We start from the raw sequence: 19,723 nt of genomic DNA, 5'->3' as shown, positions 1-19,723 counted from the left end.
CACTGCAGGATGTCGGCTGAGGGGAGGAAGCTGCTGCTGGAGAGCATGTTTGGTCCTTTAGGGAGTAAATGCGACGCTTAGAAAGGCACAAACACCGACGGCTGTGAAGGTTTTTGGATTTTATTTCATTTTTGACATGACTGGCAGTTTTCTATACAACATAACCAAGGTACAAAACCCAGTGTGATGACTCAACATTACTGTGCAACAGTGAGACATGGATGGTGGTTCACAGACTGATGTGGTACCAGATACTACAGATGACACACAGGTGGAGGCAGGAGGTGTGTTTGTTCGTCTCTGTGATGCAGGGACACTGATTCCAGTCAATGCAACACGATGTGAAACACGTTTATTACACACAGGAAACAGGACGAGTCGCTGGAGCTCCGCTGAGGTTGATCTTCAGTCATCATGCATATTTTTAAGGATACTAAAGTTATTGTAGAGCCACATTTACGCCGTGTACTGAGGTAGCATGCAGGGGACACAGAGGACGTTACATGTGAATCATCGAGTCAAAGTTACAAAAGTCTTATCAGAAACCAAAGCTGACAAATCGTTTACCTGATGTTGTTTGTTTGTGCCCAAACAAGAGGCGGCGTTCATTAGAAACGTGTTCACGACAGTTCACCATCATGCATTTTCATGTCTAATACAGACAAAAGAGATGAAAATGGGGATTCAAACTGCACTGGTGATGCTGGATCCATGAGGAAGAGTGTGTACAGGATGAAGGACCCAGACAGCGCCGACGACTTCATAAAGCAAAGATCTTAAAATGAATCCTTCAGGAAGTAAAGAGTCTCCAAACAGTTCCATCAAAACGTCCTCCTCTGAGACACCGACCTCCATCATTTACAGACAGTTTTTCAGGCTCTGGTAATGCGCGCGCACACACACACACACACACACACACGCACACGCGCACACACGCACACACACTCACGCACACGTTCGATTCTCAGGAGATCATCAAACGTTTTCATTTGCAGCTGAAACGATGTTTCTTCTCGTCTGCTGAAAGCTGCTTTGTGGCTGTTTAAGGAAATAATCCAGCTTTAAAAAAATATATGGAAATATATATTTGTGTGTGTGTGTGTGTGTGTGTGTGTGTGTGTGTGTGTGTGTGTGTGTGTGTGTGTGTGTGTGTGTGTGAGTTTTAAATCATTTAAAGAAATGAAAGAGGCCTCAGACTTTGTGGATTTGGAAAGCATCGCTCGTCTCTTCGTGGGTTTCACTGACAAAAAGAAAGTAAAAGTTTTCATTTGTTTTTTTTAAACTTTCTTCACCTCCACTCTGATTGGCTATCATGACAGCTTTGCCGCCGTGTTTCTCCCTTGTTTTCCTCACACTTCCTGTCTGCTTCCTGTTTCCTCCCTGTCTCGGTCACCTGTCAGCTCGGCTCGTCACCTGTTGGCTGGTTCAGTGATCTGTTCACGCGGTTCATTCTTTGATTGCTCAGGATCGTTCCTCCTCAGTCCTTTTGTGGCTGAAAATGAATCTGGAAACTCAGTTTTTGAGCCGACATTGACAAGAATTCTTTGAAGTGCTCAGATAAAAGTTTGTCTGCTGATGAAGATCATGTGACATGAGCTAAAAGCTCCAGAACAGCTACTGAGTGGAGCAGATTCTTCTATCGATCAGTGAATGTATGGGTGGATTACTGCATCCATCCATCTTTTTTCTTACACACAGATGATGAGTTGCTTTATGATGGCGTCTCTCTGGGTCCTCCACGCTGCGGCGAGGCAGCGGTTTAAGGTTTCCACAGCCTCAGCAGGCCGTCCTCGCTGTACGTGGCGATCAGGTTCTCGTGAGGGTGGTGGGCGATGCCGATGACGTCCTTCTCGTGGACCTGTGGGTGCAGAGGAACACGGATCAGCACAGCAGCAGCGACACAGTCCAGTGAGACAAGAAACGACCTGAGAAAAACACCAGCAGTCGTTTTTCTGTGCAGCCCGTCTCAGTTCACCTGAGTGGGCGTGCACCTGTCACAGAGGCTGATCATGAAGGAGTAGCAGCAGCAGAGCTTACGGTCAGCGTCTTCTGCAGCCTCCCCGTCGTGTAGCTGAAGCAGTACAGCACTAAGTCGTCTCCCACGCAGTAGATCCACTCCCCACGAGGCGACACGGTGCAGCACACAAAGTCAGCTCCGTCCTTTCTGTCTGCGCTGAAGGTCTTCACCGTCTAATGAGGAGGAGGAGGAAGAGGAGAAGACATTTAGCTTCCGCATCAGTGTGCAGGTATCGTGTGGCTCCTAGCATCGCTAACACCTGCAAACACCTCTGTGTGTCTGAACTCTGTGAGGGGTCATAATAAAACTAATGAGCAGCAATCTTCACTTCACAATGAGCACCGAGGACTACAAGACCAAAACGGTTTGTTGCACCAGGCTGGAAACATGTTTATTTCTGCTGTCAAGTTATAATATGGGGGTCTATGGGGAATGACTGACTTTTGAAACCAGTGGCCACATGAGGAACTGCCGTTTTCTGGCACTCCCCGTTGCAGATTAGCATTCTGGCGTGCTAAGCTAAGGTGGTGAACACCTGCTAAACATGAGCATGTTAGCATGCTGATGTTAGCACTTAGCTAAAAAGCACTGCGGTACATCTGAGCAGTTAGCAGAGCAGCTAACACGGCTGTAGACTCTTCAGGTTGTTGTGAACACCGTCAGCACTGGTGTGAAAGTCCTCATTGGACGCTGACACTGACAGAGCGCTCACCTGGCCGTGCATGTTCATGATGACCACCGTGTTGGAGTGGTTGCAGACCACAAAGTGCTCTGGATTCTGGGGCAGAGGGATCACGTTGTTGACGGGGACTTCTGATGTCCGGGACAGAGATTTGAAGGTGTGGATGCACTGGCAGGATTTTGTATTCCAAATCTGAAATATTGGACAAAATCAGTGTGAACAGATATTCCGGCAGCTTCTGAGCTGCAGCACAGACAAGAGCTCCGGCTCTTCATACCTTCACTGTGCCGTCAGACGAGGCGCTGATGATGTGGAGTCCATCCTGAGTGAAGGACGCGTCATTTACAAATGATGAGTGGCCGTTGAACTCCTTCAGTGTCTTCCCTGACCTCAGCTCATGGATTCTGAAAATGTGGGAAACGGACAGAAATGAAGAAAATTGCAGCTCTGCCTCAGAATGAAATCTGTTGGTTTCTTCAGACAAACGTGTTGCTCAGCAGCTCGTGTCTTATTTTTAGCTGCTGTGGAGTGACTGGGTGCAGATTAACCACCACCAAACGCCCACTCCCCCCCCCCCCGACTCTGGAAGGACGATTGTGCGAACGTAAACAAATCCGACTCGCGGCTCGTGGAAGTGAAGCAGCACGTTGCAGCTTCGTGCCCGAGCACATGGTCTCTCTGACGAACACCCACACACACATGTGCTTCAAGAGCAGCAGAGCAGCTCAGCCCACAGCCGCAGGAGGCAGGAGGAGTCTCACCTCCTCGACTGTGGAGGGGAAGTCTGTGTGTGTGTGTCAGTGTGTGTGTGTGTGTGTGTGTGTGTGTGTGAGAGACAGATGAAGTGAAAGACAGTCGTCCTCGCCCCTATCTACATTCAGGTGAGCTGCTTCAGCTGATGTCTGATATCTTCTGTTTTTGGCTGCAGAACTGAAGAATGAACATGAATTAACAGCAGAATCTGCAGCTGAACAGCTGATTTATTGAACTGAGTCCAGGTTTTTAAATGACCAGCCTCTGTCAAACAGTTAATACGTGTATTTATATGGAAACTGTCAGCCAGATTTTATCCAACAGATCACTGATAGTCCACTAAAACGTCTCCATCAATCAAACTAACGTGGGGCTCCATTTGTTGTGTCGTTGACAGCTTCAGGTTGGAGCTAGTCGGACCTCCTGTGCAGCTGAGCGTGTTTTTAAGGAAATACTATAAAGTCATCTGACTTTTTGTCTTCATTTACATCCTTCAGCCGAGTGAAACCTCTGAAACTAAACACGCCAGAACGTCAGACTGTCTCTGAACGTCTCTGTGGGAGGAAGCCACCTGGACCTGGCAGTGGATCCTGGATCAGAGCTGGAGCTGCTCAGTCAGCTGAACCTCACCCTACACCTTAGTATAAGTAAAGTGTAAATAAAGTCATGTTTGAAGGGAAGCTAACAGGATCTGATATCTGCCTTCGCTCCGGCTCTCTCAGCCCGTCCTGCTCTGCTGTCGTGGTGACGCTGTGTTAATCTGATGTGGGCTGTACAGAGAGCTGCAGCCTCACATTCATGTGAGCGCCTTTGAGACTTCTGTGAATCAGGTCTGAGGTCAGTCAAAGCTCGCATCCTCCCACGGTGGACAAATAAAGTTTGAGCACAGCGAGGCTCCACCGTGTTTGTCTTTTTAAAACTATCGTCTGTGAGCTTCAAACCCCTTTAAAGGTCGAATCAGATGTTCTGCTTCAGGTGTTTCATTCTCATTGATATTTCATTGATACGTCTCTTTAATATAAAAACATGAATCTAAATGTGGACTCATTCATTAATGATTCATGATGTTTTAACCATTTTCAAAGCTCTCTGAGCACACAGCCTGGGTTACTGCTGTGAGCCTCTGGCGGTGTGTTCAGGGCCCACCTGATGGTCTGGTTGAAGGAGGCGCTCAGGATCTGGTTGCTGTCCTTGGAGAAGCTCAGACAGGTCACACCTTTGTTGTGGGCGTGTTCAAACCTGCGCAGGCACAGGCCACTCTGGATCTTCCACACCTTCCACACAGACACACACGCACACACACTTTATGAACTGAGGTGATGACACCACACGTTTCGTGCACTGATGCTTTAGCTGAGAGGACTCTCGTCAGTGTGGTGAGCTCCCACCTTGATTTTGCCGTTCTGAGCTCCGGTGGCCAGCAGGTCTGTGTCCTGACTGAAGCACATGCACAGCACAGCGTCGTCCATCATCATGAAGCTGTCCTGGGCCTGGTACTTTAAATCCTAATTCATGAACATGTAGAACACAAACACAGTGAAATAAACCTTTTTCTGTTACTGAACCAACATTTAAGAGGAAGGAATCACATCAACAAAAGACATCTAATCAAGAAGTCTCCTTGTGTTTAGGTGTCATGACGTAAACGTTGTGCTCACCTTGCTGATTTTTCCGGTGGTGTAGTTCCAGACCTCGATGAACCCGTCCACCGACCCGGTGATTAAATACTTTCCATCGGGGGAGAAACGGGCGCACTCCACATGAGACCGGCGTCCAAACTGCAGGTCAGAACGACAACATTCACCTGATCTGCGAGAAAACACGCTGACCCTGAAGCACATGCACCCACAAATTAAACACACGCTGATACGAGGCACCCCAGGGAGGCGCTCAGCTTTCCGCCGCGCTGAGGTCGAACGGCGAGGAGGCTGAAAGTCACGATCGCCAGCAGAGAAAAGAAGGACGAGCAGCTCAGGATGCAAGTGATGAAAACACAGCCGGAGACTGAGGCGAGGACAGCAATTACTCTGTGTGTGTGTGTGTGTGTGTGTGTGTGTGTGTGTGTGTCTGTGTGTGTGTGTGTGTGTGTGTGTGTGTGTCTGTGTGTCTGTGTGTCTGTGTGTGTGCGCACTGCAGGGTTCAGGAAGGACACACAGTCTACATTTAGAAATGACTCATCAGAAAAAAGATATTACTGTTATTTACTGTAAATACAAAATGTATGTTTTAACCCAACTCTCACAATTCGTAGTATTATTAGCAGCGGTAGTCGTATTATTAGTAGTATTATGAAGAAAGAGGGTACAGCAGCCTGCTATATATTCATATATAAGTGGCATACAACTATAAATAAAGTCGAGCCATCATAACCTGACTGAAGTTAAAGTATGTGTTATTATCTGAAGTATTAAAGTATCTGAAGTAAAAGTACTCACACAGAAAAATGGCCCTGTCAGCGTTTAACTATTAACTTTTTTTTGTTTTTGGTCAATTTGAACTACTTTATATCCTGTTGGTGCTTTAATCTACAGCAATGCATCATATTCCACAAGATCATCATATGTTTGCAGCGTGGCCGTCCTGTGAGAACCACGTATCTACAGAAAGTGTGACGAGCTCAGAGAAACAGGCTGTTTTCAGCTTTGAGACGATGCATTTTCAGCTGATCCAAGAGGCTTTTTAAAGAGTTTATTGAGCTGAAGAAGACATGAAGGAACTCTTCATCCTCCAGCTCAGCATAAACATTCAACATCAGCACATCTGGAGATACGAGCTTTTCACTGCAGGGGAAGGGGGTGGACATGTGTAACTGCAGCGCAGTGAGATGAATGAAATACCTCTAAGCTGTACTTAAGTATACAGTGCAGTACATGTAATACACAGGCTGCAGTAGAAGTACCCACCTTGATGTGGCGGTACAGCTGCGTGGGAAAGCTCTCCTTCTCCACGTGTCGCTCCTTGTTGCTGGAGGAGTCGATGGTGGAGTCGGGGGACAGGTGGTCCGGATCCTGCTGCAGCCTCATGGACTGTGGAAGAGTCAACAGAAGACATGGAGACATGGAAGACATTTCCACGATGCAACACCTGATGGAAATGAAGGAGCTACCTGCATGTTGAGAACTGTACAAACTGTGAGGGAGGTGCTGTGCTCCCACAGCAAAGAGATGAAGTCAGAAACCCTTCATAAAGGTACGTCTGATGTGAAACTCCAGATGTTCTGCTGCAGTCTGGATGGCGCTCTGCCTGCTTTAACACTGTTGTGCCTGTTGGGATGTTTTTCTTCTGGAGGTTTCTGAAGTCAAAGTGTGACTGTCAGAAGCTTCGTGTTGAATTTAGCTGATTCAGCAGAAGCCGGACCAGCAGCACAACAAAGGGAGTCTCTCTGACAAAGGAGCCAAAGAACACATTATCAAATATCAAATCCAGATCAGATGGATGGTTTTTGACCCATTTCAAGACGCTGCAGTGAAAACTATACTCCAAATCTGAAGTACTTCTCTCTAATATCAAGTAAAATGAGCAAAAATCAGAGAAAAAGACGCTTCACTCTGAAAAGTTCTGAAGCTCATCTGCTTCATCTGGACACTGTCACTGTGCTTGATCGATTGATCGAGTTTCTGTGCAGATTTGGTTCAAATTCCAGAAAATCAGCTAAAGAAAACGTGAATTAAAGTGTGTTTGGACTTTCTGTCAGCTTCATGTGTGGATGTCTGATGGATTCTTCTGTTGCACTTCCTGATGTTCCCACTCTACAAAGACAAACAAACAGCCATAAAACTGTTTCATTCGCCGCTCTGATTGGTTCCCAGAAGCATGTGACAGCGTTGGGAATTTATGGATGTGAAGGTCTTCACCGTGTGATGAAGTGAAGCACAGTGTCCTTCACACACAGGTCCACCTGCAGGGCGGGACAGGACAGAACTCAGCCGGTCTGCTGTCACAGATGAGACAGGCCTTGGACGCTCTCCAGACCTCCTGAGTGTCCACATTGTCCTCTTCCCTCCTGAAGCTTCTTCTACGACTGTTAACAGATTTGCGTTAACTTGTGTATTTAAGTAAACACATCGGTATACTCACGCCGACTTGTTCCAGGAGCCCCATGAGGCGAGAAGGAGGTACCACGCTGACCTCCCTCACCAGCGCCTCGGCAATCGCTCTGCGCCGCTTCTCCTTGCTGCTGCCCTTCGGGTACGCCTGCAGCGGGGGTGGGGGGTGGGGGACAGGGGACAGGACGGGACTTTATGAACTGCTCAGTGATGCAGCTGTTTACCAGGAAACACTGTCACCGTCTCACCTCTCGAGGGTCAAAGTAGGAGCAGGTGAGCAGGCTCTCCAGGTGGATGTACCTCTCCGGCTGCGTCTGCTTCAACATGATCATGGGGTCGGTCTGTCGGAGGAGGGAGCGGGCCGCCCCCACCTCCCTCATTTCAATGAGCTCCATCACAACCTGTCAAAGACATCAGCTCATCAGATGCTGCAAACGAAAATTAAAAAACAGCCATGAAAGCAGCAGCTGGTCGCTGCAAAGCTCACCTGCTCATAAAGGTCGATCAGCGTGTTGTCAGGCAGCTTCAGGGACTCGATGGCCAGCAGGACGGAGTCCCAGTGGCCGCTCATGATGTCTGCGATGAAGCTGTCAATGCTCTCCACTGTGTTGAGGGACACGGTGGTCTCCTCCTGCAGGGTGGTCAGTGTGCGGTAGAGGTTGTTCTCCTTCAGGTACTGCATGATCAGGCGGATCACGCTGGAGAAGAAGGTTCATGTTAGAACACGCTGAGGAACCTGCACACAGAGCTGAGTCAGCAGCTTCACATGCAGACAACACGTCTGTGTGTCTGTTCACATCTCTTCTGTCCAACCTGGACCAGTCACACTCTGCTGTGATCCACTGGACCCTGAAACTCCATCCGTCCATCCTGCTTCATGTGGACTCACTGTCCCACGTCAGAGCCACCTGCTGGTGAGTTTCACACCTCTGTCACATCCCACCTTCCTCCTCTGCCTCCTCTGCATCAGTCACACTGCAGAAACTTTCGTGGTCTTCCACGTGCGCGTGTGTGCACGGACATGCATCAGCAGCATCGCCTGGAGACTGAAGTAACATCACAACCCAACTTTAATGTTTTCTCCCTGTTAACCTCTAAGAAGCGACCACAGCATGAGTTTGTGTGTGTGCTCCGTGCAGGGAGACAAACAGCCAATCAATGACAGAGCCCCCCCACCCAGCCAGGGGAGGAGAGCCTATTAGATCAACAGGCACATGTGGATGGAGCAGACACGCTGCGGACACGCCCCCACCTCAGCATAAACAGCAGGTAAACGGCTGAAAGCAGCTCTGAGCAGCCTCACGGTGCGACACGCTGACCGCATCGACCAGCGATTGAATGACGACAGAGCATCAGGGATGGATGCGAGGCTGCACGCGCAGCGACACAAACGCCACATGGCTACACAGACCGTGAGATACGTGGACATCAACACCAGCAGCGTGAAGAAGGCAGACGTCAAGACAACGTTTAGGACACTTTGAAATGCCTTGAATAACACATGTAGGCGCGCGCGTCAAATCCTAAGAAATAATCTCACATTTAGTTGGAAGAATAAACTTTTCGAATCATCGCAGCTGCACGTGAATTCCCCAAACGAGCATTAGTGATGCCGGAAACTGCAGACCCAACCATCTTAACTTAAGTCCATCTGAGCATCATCACCGGAGCCACGCGCCGTTCGCACACCTTCAATACAAACACTGTTATCTCTTCCTGCAGTCACACAGGTGGTCTCATCATCATCATCATCATCATCATCATCATCATCATCATCATCATCATCATCATCAAACTGCCTCTGAATGCTCCACACTTATCAATCCAAAAGCAAAGCGCACTTACTCCGCGGGCTCCATCTCCGCAGCCATGCTGATGTGTTCTCCTGCCGCTGCTGCACCGGACTGACGGCGCGGCGGCTCGGCTCGGGCTCGGCGCTGCTTCAGCCACGTGAAAGTCGTCTGCTGAGGACCACCCACTACACGTGCTTCTCTTGTGTCTCTCTTTTTTGCGGCGGGCAGCAATCCCAAAGCTTGTGACTGCCGCTGCTACACCCCCTCCCTCCGTGACGCATGCCGATACAGAAGAATCATTTTTGCGGGCACGTTGAGCGCAGGAGACGCGGCTGCGCTTCGCGATGCTGCGGCGGCAGTCAGCCACGACAACAGCAGCATCAGCACCGCGGACCGAGCCTCGTGGCTCAGAGCGTGCTCGCCTTCAGGAAACACTGTGCAGGAGCCAAGACATCCCTCCAAACGTCCTCTAACGGAAAATCACCCCAGTGCGCATCAATATGCAGATCCAGAGCTGGGTGCGTCTGCGCCTCATGACCAACTGCGCCCTGAGCTGCGTATCATCTCTCACTCTTCATCCCTGCGCACATCATCAGCAGCCATCGTCCTCCTGTCATCACACACTGCGGGTGACAGGCTGCGGCGGGCTGAGTGTTAATCATCTGTGATGTGTCATTTCATCCGCCAGCCTCTGTGTACAGGCCCTCAATAAACCTGTTGGTGCGCACGAGCCTCTTCATCCTCATCATCACTGTTCTGCGGAACAACCTTGCAAAGCCCTTCCTGTCAAACCAGCGTGGAGGCCAAATCACGCGCCTGGCTGTAGACTATAAATACGTGATGCAATGACATGTGTTTGACTTTAAATCTACAATAAACATTAAATCTAATAAATAAATAGTAAATATAAATAAATAAATCAGTCACACCTGCAGGACTGAGGGCTGTGAACAGGAAACATGAGCGCGCAGCAGAGACACCGTGTTACCTGCACGGGGTGGGTTGATGTGTGTTGGGTCAGGTGCGTCTCCTGCTCTGACCTGGACTGGAGGCGTTCAGCAGCAAGGCCTCATGGGAGGATCCAGGTGACCCCTCTGCTCCACTGAGGAAGCAGCTGACTGGAGACTTCAGGTGTGAAACAAAACCGGAAGCTGGTCTCTGAGGTGATGTGCTGCAGGACAGATGATGGTAAGCTGCTGAAGTTATGACGTCACAACAAGAAGCAGCTCTGTATAAACGCTGGTCCTGATGCTGATGTCCGGAGCTACAGATCTGTGCAGATTGACTGTCCTCTGAAGCCTCTATCGATCACTGATTGATGAGCTGTGATGGCCGAGTGGTTAAGGCGTTGGATTCGAAATCCAATGGGGGTTTTCCCCGCGTAGGTTCAAATCCTGCTCACAGCGTGAAGACTTCACCTTTAATCTGCGTGATCAATAAAAGAGATTAACAATCTGTACAATGGATACGTGCCTGTCACTGGTTATTAGGCCGAGAAGCAACGATGTGTGAAACACAGCTGCTCAGCTAACCTGTAGAAATATGACATTTTCTAACAGAAACTTCTAGAAAATAGATGCGAAACAAATTCAGAGAAGTGGACGTGAGCTCTCAAAGCTCCTGACATACTTTGTTCTGTAACCTACCGCAAAAGACAAAGAAAGAAAGAAAGAAAGAAAGAAAGAAAGAAAGAAAGAAAGAAAGAAAGAAAAAGACTCGCTCTGGCTGCGCAGGAAGATTTTGGTTTATCATTACGCCTGGACATATCGCGAGAACAGATCCCGAGATCTTCTGGTCCGCACGCGGCGCAGGTGGCGCGCTAATTGATTACTAATGAGCTCTGAGCAGGTGAGTCTGTTTCCTGAACATCTTCCACCGAGAGTCCGCAGAGAGAAAACATGCCGATGAACAACAACCAGGTGAGCTCACCTGTACTCACGGGGCAGAAACACCTGCTCAATGACGACTTTTAGTCTTTGCTCCGTTTGCAACAAGTGGTGTTTTTGAATGAAACCCTGGATGAGGGACGCGGGCTGGATCTGGACTCAGTGTCCCTCTCTTGTCTCACAGAAGGTCCAGAGCGCAGCTGCCCGGCTGGTCCAGCTGCCGGTGCTCCGCTCAGCCTGCGCCGGCCTCTCGGTCCTCTACGCGGACGCGAAGTGCAGGCACGCCGGCCTGAGGTCAGTGTGTGAGGGGCTGGAGAGCAGCGTGACGGCTTTAGCTTCACCTGTCCTCGTCAAGCTGGAGGCCCACGGTGAGAGCTGCCAGGCCGGAGGAGCCAACACTTCACTCCACCACTGACTCATCTGAGGACTCTCAGGAATAAGTTAACTGAGTTCAGACATTTGTCCAAAATCCAAATATATGACACAACAGACAATCAGAAATCACAAAATGCAGACGTTTAAGCAGCAAACATCTGGAGCTGTTTGTTCCAGAAGGTCTTCAGGCTCTGTGGAAAACAGATCAGGGCGTTTCATTTTGTGTCTCTGGATCATTTTAACACAGAACCTGTGGAACCCCAGAAACCCCCAGACTTACCGTGACCTTCACAGGACTCAGAGGAGCTTTAATATCTGCCAGGAAAATGTATCTCATCTTTGAATCCACTCTTCTCTATTTGACTTTTCAGTATTTTTATGTAAATCAATATAATGCATTAATTTACAGTGTGATGTATTGAAGTCTTTGAATTTACTGACATCTTATTTTTTCCTGTTGTTGGTTTGATTCATCTGTGGAACAAACTGAAAACCAAATATCTGGATTTTACTTTCAGACAACAGTGAAAAATCAATGACTAAACTAAACTTGAGTCTTGGCTGCTGCTCTGACCTCAGGTCAGTTTCAGGTGGTGGTCTGATTCTTACATTTGGTGCAGCAGTGTCTTAAATGAATCAGTGGATTATTTGAGGTGTCTTGAGGCTCTAAAAGAGGCTCCAGAGGGCTGAATGAAGGTTTTATACTTTTAAATAAATCATTTGAGTTCAATCTAAGAACCAGTTTAAACTGATAGGTGATCGTTTCATCATTGTGAGCTCCCCCAGGTGAAAACACACATGAGGTCAGCTCAGGTCATACATGACCAGTGACTCCTGTGTGTGGCCTCAGGTGAAGGGCGATGAAGACCGCAGGTGTCACTTATTGGAATAGTGAGGAAATCTTTTGAGTCACAGCTTCACCGTCTGTCTTATTTCCAGTTTCCATCGCCAACGATGTTGCGTGCAAAGGTCTTGACTGGCTGGAGGCGACCTTCCCGGTGATTCACGCGCCCACAGAGCAGGTAAGATTTTTTCCTTTTCACGTGTTCACGAGCCTCAAACTGTGCAGGTCTCCTCAAACCAGCAGAAGCCTCCACCCCTCCTGGTTTTTGTCTCCCAGGTTGTCGCCGCTGCCGTGAACAAGCTGAGTGAGATCCAGGACGCGCTGAGCGCCGCGGCTCACGGGACGGTCACGTGGCTGATGGGCAGCATCCCGCAGGCGGAGCGGCCGCTGGTGCAGAGAGCCGTCAGCGCGGCCGGGATGGGACTGAGCTCTGCTCTGAGCATGTCCGAGGCTCTGCTGGACCGAGTGCTTCCTCCCACTGAGGAAGATGAAGGTACACCACGGAGAAGTGAAACAGACACATTCAGAGCTTCCGCCGCCTGTCACCTGTCACTCTCTGACTCCACAGGAGAAGCTCACCTGTTGGAGGGTTTTGAGGCGCCAACTCTCCGAAGAAGTTACCCCGCCCGCCTGGTGTCACTCACCTCCAAACTGTGCAGGAGGACCTGCCACATGATTGGCTCCAGGATGCAGTCTGTCCAGGTGAGCTGTGAGCAGGTTAGAGGGGCTGACTGTTCAGAGGTGAGAGCGTGGATCCAGCAGCCGTTAGCAGAGCTGAAACAAACCGCTGAGCTGCGTCTGTGCAGAGGTTCCAGGACATGAACTCAGGTTTAATCTGCACAAAAACCAAAGTGTGGAAACAGGCTGTGGTTCTCAGAGCTCTGTGCTGGACTGTAGAAGACTTCAGAGGCACAGATGTCTGTTTTTCCACTGGTTACCTGGAAACAGCGATGATGAGACTGGTTTTGATCAACAGTTTGAACAAGAAGGCCAAAGTGTTCCTCTAACAGGTGGACGGCCGGCTGAGTCTGCAGGAGCGTGTGCAGACGGGACGAGTCATGATGGAGCTGCGTCACAAATAACATGAACATCACATGGACTGAAGCTGCAGGATGAAGCTGAACTCACCACTTTGACCTCATGAGCACGTTTTCTTTGCAGTCAGTGTGTTTTTGGTGCAGCTCTTTTCAAGCTGTGCAACATTTCCTCAAATATTTCCATATTTAATATTTTCCAGAAAAGTTCGGACTAAATGTAAATAAAAACAGAATGTGATGATTCTTTAAAACACTGAAACTGCAGAAAGACGACAGATCAAATGTTGAAACTGAAAAGGATTTCATTTAGAATTTGGGGCAACATTGAATGAGGTTACCTGGAAACAGGTGAGTCACATGACTTGTCAAAAAGAGGTGAAAACATGGTTCAGCATTGATGGAGGCCGCAGACGTCCAGGTCAGCCATGTGCACTGATGACGTGTCGATAATATTATCAAACTGTCTCTTCACTCACCTGTTTGACTAAAGTATGCCTGTCCTCCACCCCACAGGTCTCGCAGCGTCTGTCCCGGTCAGGTCTGGTTCAGGACCTCCAGGGTCTGCCTCAGTACATGCAGCATCAGCTCGTGTCTGCGCTATTCTTCGTCTCCCATATCTATAATTTAAGCTGTCCACCGTCCAGATGCCACCAGTCCAACGGAGACAGAATTCATCTCCGTGCGTCCCAGGTCTCACCTCAAAAAGACGAGGTCCAGGTTCACCCACAAAGGACGCCAGTCTGCCGTACAAGGCCGGCAAAGGCGTCCGTGTTTGATAATGGCTGTCATGTCAAAGGATGTGCTGGACGCTGACTGTAACTGTGTTTGTGTGCTGAATGTCCCAAAGCTCAGAGAGCGACGGGCCTAAAATAAAAGCTGAACATTCATAAATGACTCGTCTTCAGACAGACGTCTCCTTCTGTCTCTGCAGAGCAGACGCCATGAAACAAAGACACCGTGTGAACATGTTTGTTTGGAGGCTCAACAGATTTTCTCTGGCTTTAGTTTCTCCATCAGAAGACTGAACTCAGAGTAGCAGATTAAAAACCAAAGAACTAAATCTAACTAGAACATGAACAGTTAAAAGAACATTCACACTGAACTCTTCAAACTGAAGAGCTTCATGTCTCCGCAGTGTGACGAGCAGCAGAAAATAAAGAATCACGTCACATCGAGCCTTTTTTCAGCAAAACAGGACTTTATTTGAGTTTGAGAGTTCACTTCTGGCTGGACTCTGACTTGGATGTGGACGCTCTCAGAGAGGACAGGCGGCGCCTCTTGGCGATCTGTTCCTGACGCTTCTCCTTGGCCTCCTGCAGGACGAACAAACGTGTCAGTGAAACGCTTTTCTTCACAAAGCTAACGTCAGCACGGCGTCCTCATTGTCAGCAAACGTTTGCTGCTGAAGGCCGTAAAAATGAGAAACACGATACCTTCATCCTCTTGGCCAGCAGCTTGGCGTACTCGGACGCCTCCTCCTTGTTCTTCTGGGTGCGCTGCTTCTTGAGGGCGATGCGGCGGCGTTTGTGCTGCAGCACACGAGGCGTCACCAGTCTCTGGATCCTGGGAGCCTTAGTTCTGGGCTTCTTGCCTGCCGGTCAGAGAGGATCTGGTTAGTACTGACAGTGTGGAGAAAGGTCAGGTGTGTTAAAGACAGGTGGACTTTCAACACATCAACTTGATGGAACCAAAATCAAACTACACGAACAGAGTTCCTCTTCCCTTTTAGCTTTTTTTTACCCAATAAAAACACTGATCTGACTCCTGCGAGCTTTCAGGGACTCGATGAGTTCAGCAGAGACAAACTGAAGTGAACCCTCGAGCAGGAAGCTGAACTTTATCTGAGTCGAGTTTGAGTCCAGCAGTGTACAGCACACTTTGTACAGCCACAGGAAACCTCAAGAACCAAACTTATCAGCGCACACACACACACTAAACACAAGCTGCAGTTTGTCCCTCCAAAATGTACTGCATGTGCAGGGCGACAAAGTAACAGTAAACATGTAGAGTACACGTGAGTACTGGCAGGATGCTGATGAGGCAGAAATGACAAAAGCATCATCCAATCACAGTCCAGTGCATCTGTCCTATTGGTCAAGCTCAGAGGTGACGACAACAGAAGGATGAAGGACGATCTGTAAGTGTACAAACACTCGACTTGTGGCAGCACATCCACCGACTGTCTCACACTTAAAACGACTAAGTCAGAGTTTAAAAACACCAAAACCTACAATATTCCCACGAAAGACAAACTGTGCTAACATTTCCCCGCTGATTGAACAGTTACTTAGTCGTACCTTCTTTAGTCAGGGGTCTCCTCACAACGTACTGCCTGACGTCGTCCTCCTTTGACAGGTTGAACAGCTTGCGGATCTTGCTGGCCCTCTTGGGACCCAGACGGCGAGGGACGGTGCTGTCGGTCAGCCCGGGAATGTCCTTCTCACCTGAAAAGGAATCACACCAGGTGAAGATGAGCCTCGTGATCCAGGTGATTTTAGTCAAGTTCAGTTCACAAACTGCATTTCATTGATCTGAAGCACCTGCATGATCTTCAGCGATCACTAAAAACATTAAACGGCACAGAGAAAAGGAGCAGCTGGTTCCAGCCCAACACAGAGGAATGACCCGGAAGACCGTTCACACCCAACGAAAACCAGTTTAAAACCGTTAGATGATGTGAGTGTTTGATTTGAAATGGTTCAGATCAAATCACAGATTTGACTCACAGATCGGTTCACTTTTCAGACCAGGTTTTAAAAAAAAAAAAGGTTAAATCATGTAAAGATCTGAAGATGTTTGTCAAATACTCTTTGAACAACAAGTTGTTAGTCCACAAAAAGTTCAATTATCTTGTTAAAATCCTTACAATGAGATTTTCTCCTCTGAAATTCAGAATCTGAATGTGATTATTTCTCATTTCTACAGATTCAGTCTCAATGAAGGATGACCAGGATGAGCTTCCAGACTGTTCCTCATGGCCCAAATCATGCTCGTTTTCTCGCCCTTTGAATCTTCAGCGAGCTCACAGAAACTTCAGACACTTCACACCTTCAGCGGAAGAACGTGTGAAGCGTCTCCTCGAGTCGAACCCTGCAGACATCACTCTGCAGGCTGGAGTTCAAAACCACAGAAGAAACATGTCTGATCCTCTCCTCTGGAGTCACTCAGAGGAGGTGAAAGCAACAGTTTTCCTTCACTGTCCAGATCAGCTGTGTTCTGGTACACCTTAACGATTTGCACATGTGACGCAGTGAGAGAGCAATGCAGTTCAACCATCCACTGATCCTGGATCTGGTCGCATCTGGTAAGCAGCTCCTCAGTTACTCTGGCAACACGCTGTCCCCCCTTAATGACTACAGACCAATCAGAAAGGGTCTACTGGTGTGCCATGAGCCCCCCCCCCCCCCCCAGTCAGACCAAACATTTTTACCTTTCTTGACAATGACCAAGTTGAGAACGCTGAGATTGGCGTCGACGATGCAGCCGCGGACTGACTTGCGCTTGCGCTCGCCGGTCCTGCGGGGACGGTAGCAGGAGTGTCCCTTGCTGAGCAGCAGGCGCACACGGCCGTGGGTCAGCACACCCTGCTTCATGGGGAAACCCTGTTTGTCGTTGCCTCCGCTGATGCGCACAACATAACCCTGCAGGAGTCCAGAAAACAAGCCGTTACTTCTGCTTTTCTGATGACGATATCTGGTCCTCAGTGTCCCACAGCAAAAGGATTGTTTGCCAACACACAAAGAGGAAACTTTCCCACTTTTATAATTTCATTTTCTGATCACATGTAGGGCTGCAGAGTGTCTGATCTTTTAAGGATTAACACAGTAGTTAAACAGTCGACTGCCCGTGGCCACAATAAGCACATCAGAGGCAGCTGTGGCTCATGAGGTAGAGCAGGTCATCCACCAACAGGCTGCTCCTGTCCACATATTAAACTGCTCCCATTGGTCAGGCAAACACCCTGTATGGCTGTAAGTGCAGTTCTTCTATCTTCTCCACAGACAGCATTACTTTCTGTCCTACACGATACTTAAACTTGTCGAGTTAACGAGCCGTTAACTCAGTTGAGAGAGCATCGCTGTTGCGATCAGTCGTGTTTATCTGTCTGATCGCATCTGGTAGCAGCTCTGCAGTTACTCTGGCAACACACTGTCCCCCCTTAATGACCACAGATCAGCCAGAAAGGGTCTACTGGTGTGCCACAATGTGCTGATCAGACAGTATCATGTCCAAAGAGAACAAACTGGACATCATTACCTTCCACTCGTCTCCCAGAGGGTCAGCAGCCACCTCGGTGGCCATTCGCTTCTCATAGAAAGTCCTCAGCTTACGCTCATCGTCTACTTCAATCAGCTTCTGGCAGCCAGTAGCAGGAAATGAGATGTTCAGCTGAAACACAGGTGCAATAGAAACGTCAGTACAGACACTTGATCACATTAGATTCCACGTAACTTCAGTCAGGGCAGGTTACCAACAGTCCTCATGCAGGCAGGTGTAACAGGTAACGTTTGCTGCGAATAACGTGAAGCTGGGAGAGACGAGACACAGCCGAAGCTACTGTTGGACTCATGAGACAGGACATGGGTGAAAATACTCTTAACTCATAGATAAATTAGAAATATCGACCAGCGTATTTGATCTAAAGTTAGACTCAGGCTCGGAGGCCTGTTAGCTTGTCTGCCGGCTAACACTCATAGCCCGCTAACATTAGCTCTCTGCGAGCGCCAGCCGTTAAAACAACCGCTGTGACGGCACACATTACAAACGGACTACGCCAAAAGTTCAAGTACCGTTAACTACAACAGTCTTTAAAGTGTTTACTGCTGTCTACAGAAGCTTAAACACGGCGCACATTGCGTTCAGTGTGCGGCCATGTTTCTACAGCTCAATAGCCGACGGAATCGTTAGCGCTGCCTTTCAGCACAATCAAAGCTCATCCTAAGCGTCCAAGCCATGACTGCAACACCAAACAGATCCTTTTTAAAGTCCAGAACCATGTCATCCACCATTAAAGAGTAGTTTACAGAAAACAGCTTTCCACAAAGATTTAGAGGTAGGGAAGCATTGTACCTTCATTTTGCCAAACCGGCCCTACGACGGTCCGCCACGGAAAAGAGGCCGGATATCCGCTCCGTGGTCTCACATAGGCTTGAAGTGTTATCGCGATAACTGACTGGCTGAATTTTTTTTCATGCTCGAGTTGAAGGTTAAACTAATTTCACACCAAAAAAAGAGAAGCCAGCGAATGAAACTGCATTAAAGTGACAAAATGAAGAAAACGTTTAAGCAATTTTGTCTTGGTTTACTGATATTCATTGATTTAAAGGTATGTTTCATGTTCAAAAAAAGAGCCACATTCCAAGATTGGTGAGCTCCGCGCAAGAGATGGAAAGATGAAGCCTTGTCAAACGTCATTTCCTTAAACTCAAAGCAAGATAAGCAAATTATATTGACAAATTAATCATTTTAATTAATGCCTTTGACCGTCCACGTACAACGATACAAGCGGGCAGCACTGACTGCGCATGCGTCGGCCCGAGGGTGCCGGAGAGTGGACAAGGCGCTATGATGTCAAGATAGTTACCACTCCACTCCAGACCAATCATGTCCACATGTACGCATTGAGTATTAAGCAGTTCACTAATGCAGTGGACTTTAAGAAGACTTCAGCATGTTTGAAAGCAGCTGCTGAACAAAATCCTTTATTTTCCATTAGGAAAAAAACAAACCTCTTTATGCACTTCATTAACAACAATTAGCGCCAATTATTTCCAACAAGCAGTATTTTAACACAGAAGCAGGTTGAAATGGACCGTAATTGAACTAGAACAAAACATAAGACTTTATACACTCATGTAGGGTTTTATAATCTGTAAAGTATCTGGTTGTTGCCAAATAAATGTAGTAAAGAGGTGAAGGAAACCTAATTAAGTAGAAGCATAAAATAAAATGGAAATAACGTAAGATAAAATAAAACATTATTCATCCTGAAATAGTTGCAGCAGCAACAGCAGTTGCAGTACAGTAGGAGAGAGTGGCAAGTATAAATCTAACATAATACAGCACTAAACACATGTCCACAAAATCCAAAATACATCCAATACCAATACTATAAACAAGGGTGATTGCAAGGAATAAGTTGCTTATACCTCACAAGTACCCCAGGACTGACCTTCAGTACTTCAGTATTTAGTCACTCTACACCAGCACAAACAAATCTAACTGTCAAAGAAGTACAAGAAAGCAGTGAATGAAACCAAAAGCAAAAGCTGCTTAAATGTTTTGGTTCT

General features: G+C 48.0%; 3 protein-coding genes and 1 non-coding gene across 4 annotated transcripts; 2 read left to right on the top strand and 2 right to left on the bottom strand.

Moving 5' to 3' along the window:
* Positions 1 to 99: 99 nt before the first annotated feature.
* Positions 100 to 9,916, bottom strand: LOC139342549 (WD40 repeat-containing protein SMU1-like). Its single transcript, XM_070979724.1, has 12 exons — positions 9,344 to 9,916; positions 7,986 to 8,196; positions 7,747 to 7,899; positions 7,530 to 7,646; positions 6,356 to 6,478; positions 5,111 to 5,230; positions 4,841 to 4,957; positions 4,599 to 4,726; positions 2,977 to 3,103; positions 2,730 to 2,891; positions 2,038 to 2,190; positions 100 to 1,858 (listed from the first exon to the last, which is right to left on the bottom strand). Exons 1-12 carry the CDS (start codon positions 9,367 to 9,369, stop codon positions 1,760 to 1,762), a joined length of 1,536 nt encoding a protein of 511 aa, XP_070835825.1. The 5' UTR covers positions 9,370 to 9,916; the 3' UTR covers positions 100 to 1,759.
* A 697-nt stretch (positions 9,917 to 10,613) lies between these two features.
* Positions 10,614 to 10,697, top strand: trnas-cga (transfer RNA serine (anticodon CGA)). The gene has a single exon. It is a non-coding gene; the product is annotated as a tRNA-Ser (tRNA).
* Positions 10,698 to 11,187: 490 nt separating this feature from the next.
* On the top strand, positions 11,188 to 13,478 carry LOC139349933 (perilipin-2-like). Its single transcript, XM_070991007.1, has 6 exons — positions 11,188 to 11,210; positions 11,362 to 11,545; positions 12,492 to 12,574; positions 12,673 to 12,889; positions 12,965 to 13,098; positions 13,407 to 13,478. The coding sequence occupies exons 1-6, from the start codon at positions 11,190 to 11,192 to the stop codon at positions 13,476 to 13,478; spliced, it is 711 nt and encodes a 236-aa protein (XP_070847108.1). The 5' UTR covers positions 11,188 to 11,189.
* A 1,133-nt stretch (positions 13,479 to 14,611) lies between these two features.
* rps6 (ribosomal protein S6) lies at positions 14,612 to 18,958 on the bottom strand. Its single transcript, XM_070978580.1, has 6 exons — positions 18,504 to 18,958; positions 17,691 to 17,822; positions 16,864 to 17,074; positions 15,731 to 15,877; positions 14,867 to 15,024; positions 14,612 to 14,746 (listed from the first exon to the last, which is right to left on the bottom strand). Exons 1-6 carry the CDS (start codon positions 18,507 to 18,509, stop codon positions 14,651 to 14,653), a joined length of 750 nt encoding a protein of 249 aa, XP_070834681.1. The 5' UTR covers positions 18,510 to 18,958; the 3' UTR covers positions 14,612 to 14,650.
* Positions 18,959 to 19,723: the final 765 nt, after the last annotated feature.

This window comes from Chaetodon trifascialis, chromosome 2 (assembly GCF_039877785.1).
Source record: "Chaetodon trifascialis isolate fChaTrf1 chromosome 2, fChaTrf1.hap1, whole genome shotgun sequence".
Taxonomy (NCBI): Eukaryota; Metazoa; Chordata; class Actinopteri; order Chaetodontiformes; family Chaetodontidae; genus Chaetodon; species Chaetodon trifascialis.
Note: the sequence above shows the minus strand (reverse complement) of the source record. Positions and strands in the feature narration are given on the sequence as shown.